The 12,468-nt window shown below is 32.9% G+C and overlaps 1 protein-coding gene across 2 annotated transcripts in view; it reads left to right on the top strand.

The window, feature by feature from the left end:
* Positions 1 to 9,213: 9,213 nt before the first annotated feature.
* The window catches only part of LOC136042674 (NEDD8-activating enzyme E1 catalytic subunit-like), a 45,027-nt gene continuing 41,772 nt past the window's right edge, over positions 9,214 to 12,468 (top strand). Inside the window, exon 1 of one of the 2 annotated variants that reach the window (XM_065727636.1) lies at positions 9,214 to 11,250. In XM_065727636.1, the coding sequence (XP_065583708.1) occupies positions 11,197 to 11,250 (54 nt within the window). In that variant the 5' untranslated portion in view covers positions 9,214 to 11,196. The remainder of the gene's footprint in view (positions 11,251 to 12,468) is intronic. The other variant, XM_065727634.1, reaches the window with a different exon arrangement.

Genomic DNA, 12,468 nt, shown 5'->3' with positions numbered 1-12,468 from the left:
TATATATATATATATATATATATATATATATATATATATATATATATATATATATATATATATATGGTTTTAACTACGTAAAACTTGCGAATATACAACATTCTTTGCTGTCCCATTGTCTTTGCATATAAATAGATTGTCAGGTTTACCGACTCTTGAACATGCAACATATAATGGTCCATGGGAAAACAATCTGTATTCAGATCTGTACCTCATGATTCTAATGATTGCCCTTGAGCTTTGTTGATGGTGATTGCTAATCGACCATTCCCTGCCCCGGTGTCCCGGTCGTCATTTATATCCCCCTGTTTCCCCCGGTGTCCCCGTTGTAGTTGTGTCCCTGTGTCCCGGTCGTCATTTATATTCCCTGTGTCCCGGTCGTCATTTGTATCCCGGTGTCCCGGTCTGTATATACATTCGTTTTTTAGTTTTGTTTTTCTCCTTTATTTTTTCCTTTTTTTTTCTTTTTAGTTTATTTAGATTTTTAGATTTTTTAGTTTTTTTATTAGTTTTTAGTTTTTTTTTCTTTTAGTTTTTTTGTAGTTTTTACCTTCTTTTAGTTTTGTTAGTTTTTTTTTTTTACTTATGTCCTGGTCGTCATTTATACTCCCTGTGTCCCGGTGCTGTGTTGATTGCTAATCGAACATTCCTTTTGTCCTGGTCGCTTTCTCTTGAGTGTCGTCATTTATTTTTTTCTTTTTTAGTTCTTTTAGTTTTTACCTTTTTTAGTTTTTTTTAGTTTTTTAGATGAAAATTTTTTTAGTTTTTTCCTTTTTTCTTTTTAGTTTTTTATTGGTTTTTACCTTTATTTTAGCTTATTTTTCAGTTTTTTCCTTTTTTTAGTTTTTTTTTATTTTTATTTTTTTTAGTTTTTTACCTTTTTTTAGTTTTTTTAGTTTTTTAGTTTTTTAGCTTTTTTACTTTTTTTATTAGTTTTTAGTTTTTTTTTGTAGTTTTTGCCTTTTTTTAGTTTTTTCAGTTTTTTTTAGTTTTTTATTGGTTTTTACCTTTATTTTAGCTTATTTTTCAGTTTTTTCCTTTTTTTTAGTTTTTTTTAGTTTTTAGTTTTTTAGTTTTTATTTTTTTTTTAGTTTTTTAGTTTTTTTAGTTATTTAGCTTTTTTATTTTTTTATTAGTTTTTAGTTTTTTTTTGTAGTTTTTTGCCTTTTTTTAGTTTTTTTAGTTTTTTAGCTTTTTTATTAGTTTTTAGTTTTTTTGTAGTTTTTGCCTTTTTTTAGTTTTTTTAGTTTTTTAGCTTTTTTATTTTTTTATTAGTTTTTAGTTTTTTTTGTAGTTAGTTTTTTTTTAGTTTTTTACCTTTTTTTAGTTTTTTTAGTTTTTTTAGTTTTTTAGCTTTTTTATTTTTTTTATTAGTTTTTAGTTTTTTTTTGTAGTTTTTGCCTTTTTTTAGTTTTTTAGTTTTTTAGCTTTTTATTTTTTTTATTAGTTTTTAGTTTTTTTTTGTAGTTTTTGCCTTTTTTTAGCTTTTTTCAGTTTTGACGTCACCTGATCCAGTTTTTTTCAGGTGACGTCACCTGATCCACGATCCACAGATCCACAGACAACTTATTTTTATATATATATATATATATATATATATATATATATATATCTATATATATAAAAATAAGTTGTCTGTGGATGGATGGATGGATGGATGTGTGGATGGATGTGTCAGGTGACGTCACCTGAAAAAACTGGATTAGGTGACCGTCAAAACTGAAAAAACTAAAAAAAGGCAAAAACTACAAAAAAAACTAAAAACTAATAAAAAAAAATAAAAAGCTAAAAAACTAAAAAAACTATAAAGGTTAAAAACCAATAAAAAACTAAAAAGGCAAAAACTACAAAAAAAAACTAAAAACTAATAAAAAAAAGTAAAAAAGCTAAAAAACTAAAAAAACTAAAAAAACTAAAAAAGGTAAAAAAACTAAAAAAAATAAAAAATAAAAAAAAACTAAAAAAAAGGAAAAAAACTGAAAAATAAGCTAAAATAAAGGTAAAACCAATAAAAAACTAAAAAAAAAAAGGAAAAAACTAATAAATGACGACACTCAAAGAGAAAAAAAGGCAAAAAACTACAAAAAAAAACTAAAAACTAATAAAAAAAATAAAAAAGCTAAAAAACTAAAAAAACTAAAAAAAGGCAAAAACTACAAAAAAAACTAAAAACTAATAAAAAGCTAAAAACTAAAAAAATAAAAAAAAAAGCAAAAACTACAAAAAAACTAAAAACTAATAAAAAAAATAAAAAAGCTAAAAAACTAAAAAACTAAAAAAACTAAAAAAAGGTAAAAAAGTAAAAAAACTAAAAACTAAAAAAAAACTAAAAAAGGTAAAAACTAAAAGAACTAAAAAAGAAAAAAATAAATGACGACACTCAAAGAGAAAGCGACCAGGACAAAAGGAATGTTCGATTAGCAATCAACAAAGCACCGGGACACAGGGAGTATAAATGACGACCAGGACAAAACTAAAAAATCTAAAAATCTAAATAAACTAAAAAAGAAAAAAAAAGGAAAAAAATAAAGGAGAAAAACAAAACTAAAAAACGAATGTATATACAGACCGGTACACCGGGATACAAATGACGACCGGGACACAGGGAATATAAATGACGACCGGGACACAGGGACACAACTACAACGGGGACACCGGGGGAAACAGGGGGATGTAAATGACGACCGGGACACCGGGACAGGGAATGGTCGATTAGCAATCACCATCAACAAAGCTCAAGGGCAATCATTAGAATCATGAGGTATAGATCTGAATACAGATTGTTTTCCCATGGACCATTATATGTTGCATGTTCAAGAGTCGGTAAACCTGACAATCTATTTATATGCAAAGACAATGGGACAGCAAAGAATGTTGTATATTCGCAAGTTTTACGTAGTTAAAACCATATATATATATCTATCTATATTCACAGGTGGGACATAGTACACAACTACAATGGCGCGTAACTATTATGGCGCGTAACGACTTACGCGCGCGGGGGGGCTTGGGGGGGGCGCGAAGCGCCCCCACCAACTAGGTGTTGGGGTGGCGCGAAGCGCCACCCCAACAGCTAGTATATATATATATATATATATATATATATATTAATATATTATATATATATATATATATTATATATATATATATATATATATATATATTATATATATATATATATATATATATATATATATATATATATATATATATATATATATATATATATATATATATATATATATATATTATATATATATATATATATATATATATATTCATAGTGGGACACAGGGACACAACTACAATGGCGCGTAACTAATATGGCGCATAACGACTTACGCGCGCGGGGGGGCTTGGGGGCGCGAAGCGCCCCACAGACTAGGTGTTGGGGTGGCGCGAAGTGCCACCCCAACAGCTAGTATATATATATATACAAGCATGGCACGCGGCAGGGTTCTATATACGGATTCTCATTGTCCCTTGTGTTCTAACCACAGACAGTGCTGGGTCCCGGCGGCTTTGCCACCGGTCCCCGCGAATGGATTCTCATTGTCCCTTGTGTTCTAACCGCAGACAGTGCTGGGTCCCGGCGGCTTCGCCACCGGGCCCCAGCATGGCACGCGGCAGGCTTCTATATATGGATTCTCATTGTCCCTTGTGTTCTAACCACAGATAGTGCTGGGTCCAGGTGGCTTTGCCACCGGTCCCCGCGGACCCCAGCATGGTACGTGGCAGGCTTCTATATATGGATTCTCATTGTCCCTTGTGTTCTGGGTCCCGGCAATGCTATGTCATTTTCGGATCGAATTGATGACGTAAATTGGTTTTGTTTTCCGTTTTAAGGTTTTCGAATTGCTTTAATCCATTGCCAAACCATAAAGAAATATTTGTGCAATCACCAGTTTTTTCACATTTTAAGCAATTTAATAATAATTTCTTTTTGACGTTAATTGACCCTTTGACAAATTTTCTTTGAGCAGCAAGCATTATAAACTTCGACAATTTCTACTAAACTTCAAACTTTTGATTTTCTGTTTTAAGGTTTTCGAATTGCTTTAATCCATTGTCAAAATATATTGAAATACCTGTGTAATAACCAGTTTTTTACATTTTAAGCAATTTAATAAAATTTAAAAAGAGCCTCAATCTTTTTTAGCTCGTGTAACGGTAATAACGGTCATGTAACAGACAGACACTACATTTTTATATATATGTATAGATATTTGAATATTGAAATAGTATAAATACTATAGATACAATGACGTTAATAATATTCTGAGTCTCCTCCTCCCTCTCTACTCCCAAACTCTCCGAGACGTGTTGTGAAGTGGTAGTTACTATCATTGTTGATTTGTATTCTGTCAATCTAAAAAATGAAGAGAAGATATTGAAAAAACTGATATCATTATAAGTATTATATGTATAATCTTGTAAAATTAAAGTATTATACAAAATGCTGCTATGGAGTGAACTGACGTTATCCTTGAACACAGAAGCATTTTCTTTTAATTATCAAGAATCACTGATGAAGCTTATCTCGGAGCCATTGCTACTTTTCAGCTCAAGCCAGAATTGTATACTTTTTCTAAATTCCGCACTAAAAACTAAAAATTATAATAAACTAAAAATAAATGAAATTACGTTAGGAGTGCCTTAACTCGTCTAAAAAGTTAAGCTATTTTCAAATTTTAAGAAAATTTGAAAAAGTTGCAAAAACTGGTTTTTGGTGAACATTTCAATGTTTCCTATGTAATTCTAAGATAAGAATATGGTACAAAAAACCCAAGTATGTCATAACGACGTTTGTCAACTCACTATCGCCTTATGCGATTTATTTTGTTTATTGCTCTAACTTTTAGTTGTTATTTAGGTTTAGGTTAAAATGAATATAAATCTAATTATTTTTGTTTAGGTTTGGGTTAAAAATTAATATAAATCCGATTGTTTAATGCATAAATATAAATTTGTTATTCATGTTGTAAACTTGATTTTAATCAATAATGTAAATAATCTACGATCCATATTATGAATAAATACAAATTTATTATTTGGGTTATAAATTTGATTCTAATCTATGTTGTAACTTAAGGGTCACCTACTCTTTTGAAATTTCATCTAGAATTTTGCAAAATAAGATGGCTGCACATGTGTATTTTCAAAATTGGAAGACATGAAATTGACGTTTAAGATATAATGAATTTCACTGTGAAAAGTGTCTCAAAGAGAGCCAAATTAGTCACAAAACATAAAACCTTTGAAAGTATTCATCAGGGTAGGGTTTGGGTAGGAGTTAGTATTTTTATTTATGTTTTATTTTTGTTGGTTGATACAAGGAATATTTGCAAAGCTCCTTCATTTTTCCTCCCTTAGAATCAAGACATTGGCTTACTATTTATGTTTTGGACAAATTTTTCCAACAAATTTTAATAGCATTTGCGCTATAAGACTATGGATGGATGGATAGAGGAGATATTATTCAAATAAATGACTTGAAAATCTGCATATATTTTGGGATTCCATAAAGCTGGGGCACACTGAGCCTCGTATAATGATTGGAAAGATAATAATTCTTTTGGGTTTTGTATAATTGCACAAATCCAATAACTATTTTTTTCTTTAAATACTCACTGGAGGCATTTTAGCTCTCTAAATTAAGCTTTCTCTAATTAGCGTTCTAAATGATGGAAAACTATATGCGTTGAAAGCAATTTTCCCGCCCAATTTAAAAATTTCGGATCAATCATTAGTTAGAAATTCCAACCAGAAGGTTTTCTCTAGCTGATTGGTGGCTCACGGACTTGCCACCGTGCGTTGTTTGGCCTCCTGGTAGGCTATACAAATTATTATTGTAATTTTGAATTTGCAACTATGAATCTAAGACTCACTTCACAACTAACAAACAGGAATGTCTTTCTCTAGAAGCTCTGGATCAACTGATTTGTCAACAAATAAATTGAGTTTTGAATGTCCTCCTACTTGTGTTCAAGAATTTAATCTTCAGGGGTCTCTAATTTCATTTAACATGTGATTTATGAAAAATAGTTATGAAGCTGGGAGGGGGAATAAATTCTTCCGTAGTCGTTGCCTATCTCGGTCGTTTTTTCATGCTGAAAATAGCAGTGTGCCAATTATGAGGAAAACATATGGTGCTATTTCCGAGAAAAAATTACATATATACAAATGTTGCTCATTCAACAATGTAATTTAAATATTGGTCATAGTATATATAATATATATCTATATAAAAATAATTTGTCTGTGTGTGTGTGTGTCGAGTGACGTCATGTTTGTGTGTCGACTGACGTCATGTTTTTCGACTGACGTCATTATAAGGATTGAGCTGTATGCGTCATGAAGTTGTTTGTCGACTGACGTCATGTTTGTCGACTGATGAAATTACATACCGGGACATAAATGACGACCGGGACACAGGGAATATAAATGACGACCGGGAACCTCAAAGAGTAATTACAGATTGGGACATCCGGACACAAATCACGACCGGGACACAGGGAATATAAATGACGACCGGGAAACAGGACACAAATACAACGGGGACGCCGGGGCACAGGCGGTATATATAAATGACGACGGGACACAGGGATTGTTCGAATAGAAATTACATTACCGGGACACCGGGACACAAATGACGACCGGGACACAGGGAATATAAATGACGACCGGGACAGTCGAAGAGAAATTACAAACTGGGACACCGGGACACAAATGACGACCGGGACACAGGGAATATAAATGACGACCGGGACACAGGGACACATCATTAGAATAATGAGGTATAGATCTGAATGCGGATTGTTTTTCCCATGGACAATTATATGTTGCAAGTTCAAGAGTCAGTAAACCTGACAATCTATTTATATGCACAGACAATGGGACAGCGAAGAATGTTGTATATTCGCATGTTTTACGTAGTTAAAAACATATATATATATATATATATATATATATAATATATATATATATATATATATATATATATATATATATATATATATATCTCTATTCACAGGTGGGGACACAGGGACACCACTACAATGGCGCGTAACTAATATGGCGCATAACGACTTACGCGCGAGGGGGGACTTGGGGGGCGCGAAGCGCGCCACCAACTAGGTGTTGGGGTGACGCGAAGCGCCACCCCAACAGCTAGTATATATATATGATATATACAAGCATGGCACGCGGCAGGGTTCTATATACGGATTCTCATTGTCCTTGTGTTCTAACCACAGACAGTGCTGGGTCCCGGCGGCTTTGCCACCGGTCCCGCGAATGGATTCTCATTGTCCCTTGTGTTCTAACCACAGATAGTGCTGCGTCCAGATGGCTTTGCCACCGGTCCCCGCGGACCCCAGCATGGTACGTGCAGGCTTCTATATATGGATTCTCATTGTCCCTTGTGTTCTGGGTCCCGGCAATGCTATGTCATTTTCGGATCGAATTGATGACGTAAATTGGTTTTGTTTTCCGTTTTAAGGTTTTCGAATTGCTTTAATCCATTGCCAAAACATAAGAAATATTTGTGCAATCACCAGTTTTTTCACATTTTAAGCAATTTAATAATAATTTCTTTTTGACGTTATTGACCCTTTGACAAATTTTCTTTGAGCAGCAAGCATTATAAACTTCGACAATTTCTACTAAACTTCAAACTTTTGATTTTCTGTTTTAAGGTTTTCGAATTGCTTTAATCCATTGTCAAAATATATTCAAATACCTGTGTAATAACCAGTTTTTTACATTTTAAGCAATTTAATAAAATTTAAAAAGAGCCTGAATCTTTTTTAGCTCGTGTAACGGTAATAACGGTCATGTAACAGACAGACACTACATTTTTATATATATGTATAGATATTTGAATATTGAAATAGTATAAATACTATAGATACAATGACGTTAATAATATTCTGAGTCTCCTCCTCCTCTCTACTCCCAAACTCTCCGAGACGTGTTGTGAAGTGGTAGTTACTATCATTGTTGATTTGTATTCTGTCAATCTAAAAATGAAGAGAAGATATTGAAAAAACTGATATCATTATAAGTATTATATGTATAATCTTGTAAAATTAAAAGTATTATACAAAATGCTGCTATGGAGTGAACTGACGTTATCCTTGAACACAGAAGCATTTTCTTTTAATTATCAAGATCACTGATGAAGCTTATCTCGGACCATTGCTACTTTTCAGCTCAAGTCAGAATTGTATACTTTTTCTAAATTCCGCACTAAAAACTAAAAATTATAATAACTAAAAATAAATGAAATTACGTTAGGAGTGCCTTAACTCGTCTAAAAAGTTAAGCTATTTTCAAATTTTAAGAAAATTTGAAAAAGTTGCAAAAACTGGTTTTTGGTGAACAATTTCAATGTTTCCTATGTAATTCTAAGATAAGAATATGGTAACTATTTTTTAACTTTTAACTATTTTTTTATTTTATAACTATTTTTTTTCTTTAAATACTCACTGGAGGCATTTTAGCTCTCTAAATTAAGCTTTCTCTAATTAGCGTTCTAAATTATGGAAAACTATATGCGCTGAAAGCAATTTTCCCGCCCAATTTAAAAATTTCGGATCAATCATTAGTTAGAAATTCCAACCAGAAGGTTTTCTCTAGCTGATTGGTGGCTCACGGACTTGCCCTTTGGTATCTTGTATCCTGTGTATATAGGCTACTCGTATGGACGCATTTGTAGGTACTGGAATTTTTGATATTAAGAACTCTTATCTTAATATTACATCTTATCACTTGAAAGTGTCTATAGTATTAAACTACCCGTATTTTTCCTCCTCTAGTATTATTATGTAAATAGGGACAAATCAAAGGGGGGTTAGCATTTGAAGATGAGCCCCTTTTTGTCCTGTGAGTATCTGTGCCTGAAGTTTGTCTCGACACTCCTCCTCCGTACCATCTAAAATAGCTTCTTCCTGTTTTCCATTGTTCCTTATATATTCCAACTAGAGAAGCACATGTGGAAGCTTTAAATTGACGCTAGTTGATTCCAGGACACAGTGTTATTCTCTAAGTTATTGGCAGAATTTTGCTCGTGCTGTCAATAATTTGAATTCTTGCGTCTCGAAAAACGTGCTTGCAAATTTTTTGCTCGATTACAAATTTTTCTTGTGGTGACCCTATTTTAATTATTATAATATTTTTGTTTCATAAAAAAATGATTGACTAAAAGACATAGTGTTGTAGACATTTATGCAAGAGTGTGTATTATTTACATTTAATGATTTGATTTGAAATCAGTCAATTTGGTCGCTTTAAAATAGCGCTGTTCATGAAAAGAGAATTTCACCCAAAATGATTACCTTAGATCCTCCAGAGCCAGGGCGTCTACGAAACCTTGCCAGACATCTCGGAGCAGAGCTGCAGCCATGACGTCCTCCCACTGTGGTTGAAGAGACATCTCTACATTACTCAGGTCTCGGTTGTACTGTCGTCGTAAGAACCCAAAACGATTAAATACTCTTATTTTGATTTATCAAAATAAGCTTAAGATATATACATAAATGTTGCATCAAATAGTATATAACTGTGAAACAAAACACCTTCACAGAATCTTGAAAAGGTACAGGACATCACACCTGTGCCTTTGCTTGATTGCCTGGATATGTATTAATTCAGTTAGCTTAGTATCTTCAGTGAATTGTGTCCTTCAAATTGTACTGGCTATTTTTAATACTGTCAACAGTTGGTTTAAAAGTATATTGACAGTAATTTAAGTGAAGATTAATTGAATAGTTTTCTTTTATAAAATAATATCATATTTTTATTTTTTTCTTTCTAGGTCGATATTGAAATCCTTCTGTAACTATCTATTTAATTTAAATATGAGCCAGTTTCGTTATAAATCCCTTTTGGAGGTTGTTAGTAGCTCAAATGGCTGAATAATATGAGTTCTAGGGTCACTTTATTTCAATAAAGATTCTGTGAAGCCTCTGTGAAGATTCATTCTTTTGTAACGGGGCAGAAATGGATTAAAATTCTATTCAAACAACAATACAACCTGAAAAAAGAAGCAGCAAACAACCCAAATAACCTATAATAGATTCTTTCTGGATTTAAATATGCTTCTCAGCTTTGAACCTACCTGAACCAACCGAACCTAACCTCACAAAACCTATCAGACAACCTTAACAATAATAGATCATATATGTCTTTGAATATGCTTCTCAGCTATGAGGGTTTGGTAAAGATCCTGGCTGAGATGCTTTCAATCATAGGATAAGGTGTTTTTTGAAAAAAAGAGACTACCCTATGAAGGGGTGATATTTTGGTTGTCATGGAAGGTTAATTTTTGACTGATATAGTATATTTCAGATACTGATTTTTTTTTTTATTATATTTCGGATTCTTGTTAGTTTTTGTATATTTGGAAGGTAAAATATTACGCACGATTTTCCTATTTTGGGATCCGTTGCAAGTAAATGGTGTTTCTACTTAGAATATTTCTAGTAGCCCCTCTGTATGGAAAGGCGTATTAGATTTTCATTAAGCTAGAAACTATGTCTTTTCCATTTCCAGTTAGGAAATGCCCATTTATTTTTGCTGGATTTTTAAAGACGCTTTCAGTTTAACTGTATACCAGTACATGCTTCCGCTCTCAATGATTAAATGCAGCCGTACCTTATGTCCAAAGGTATCTGATTTTGTGATATATTTAGAAAGAATCCTGAAGGCTTATTGATGACCTTTTTAAACCCTAAATTTACAAACTCAATAACTCTAAATCTAACATCCTATTAGGTTCGCTATTCAACGCTCTTTCCAAACATAATAATTGCTACCGTTGTAATTGTGTCCAAGTCTCCCAGGCAAATTTTTAGAGGATTTCCCCCTATCCCTCTGTGCCCAGGTTATCTGAAAAAAAAACATTCAACACAGAAGAATTTTGAGAAAATAACCTCTCAGATTGTTTTTAAATACGTGATTGTTTTCTTTGTAATTGTTATTTCCTAACCAAGCTTTAGACACTATAAAAGAATTCAAGACTGTGATAGTGACTTCTACTCTCAATTCGATATAGTTGTATGTGGTCTTGACTCAGTGGTAGCAAGAAGGTGGATAAACTCAGTGCTTGTTTCTCTTGATGTGGACCCACCTAACAAGCAAATCCCTTTGATTGATGGTGGCACAGAAGGATTTAAAGGAAATGCAAGGATCATTATGCCTGGAAAATCCGCTTGCATTGAATGTACACTCAATCTGTATCCTCCACAGGTAAGTCTGACGACTTTAGTATCTAATATAGCCATTAGTCTACATACGGAGAGAGGGAAGGTGGTAACTATGACGGCTTTAGTATTTTGACAACTGGTACAATTTTCAGATTATCCTGGAATTTATTCGATCAACTATGAAGCAAACATATCTAACCTTTACATGAGAAGGGGAAGAGGTGGATTTCTTGTAGGTTGAATAACTGTTATAACTGTATAAATCTGTATTCATTGAATATTCACTCAATTTGTATCCTCCACAGGTAAGTCTGATGGCTTTAGTATGTCTTCGACCCTTAGATGAGGAGGTAGGTAAGGGCTAGGAGAGGTAGGGGGCTAGTATGGATTTAGTATGTCGGTGTGGTACAATGTCTATATTATTCTGAGATTTATTTTCTCACCTTTTGAAGCAATGAGATCTAACCCTTATATGTGGAGGGAGGGAGGAGGGATTTCTTGTAGGTTGGGTAATTGATTTTCCTGATAAGTCTGCGTGCATTACATGCTTACTCAATGCTCCGCAGATGAGCATGGTGGCTTTAATATGTCGACAGCTGACATAATATTTAGATAATTCTAGAGCTATTTGCTCACCGTTTCTAGCAAATAGATCTGATCCTTACATAGGGAGGGAGCGATGGGGTAGAGGATATCTTGTAGGTTGGGAAATGTCAAGACACAAGACTATGTATTTAAGATGGATGTTCCCTATGAAACGGGCGATTTTACGACAAGACAACAGCTATGAATGTAACTGAGAGAAAAAGGTACTTTAATTATCAGATTAGTTATGTTTAGATAAAGCCTGAATTATGCTACTGCTTATACCTTCTCTTGCAAAATTGTCTAAAACTATTTAAAAATAAGACCCGTTTCTTTGGTTTTTCTCACATGTTGTTTAACTTCTTCATAAAAAAAAAAAAACAACGGGGCAAACTCCTCTAATATAGTTATGTAGATAGATAAAAGTGAATAATATCTATCGGATGATATAAAAACAGTGTCGTCTATATTAGAAACATTAAAACTGTAAAACCTCGAAAAATAGAATACCCAAAATTAGCACAGAGAACATAACCCTGGCCACAATTTTTCGGTGGGGCAGTTTCCATGCCCCACCACTTGTGTTTAGGGATGTTTACCACGACCTCTTATCCGAAGAATCTTAGATAGAATACCTCTCAAGTACCTCCTCCTAGATTTGCACTCCTAAAGAATT

This window comes from Artemia franciscana, unplaced genomic scaffold (genome assembly GCF_032884065.1).
Source record: "Artemia franciscana unplaced genomic scaffold, ASM3288406v1 Scaffold_1709, whole genome shotgun sequence".
In the NCBI taxonomy this organism is placed as follows: Eukaryota; Metazoa; Arthropoda; class Branchiopoda; order Anostraca; family Artemiidae; genus Artemia; species Artemia franciscana.
This window is presented reverse-complemented; position numbering and strand designations above follow the sequence as displayed.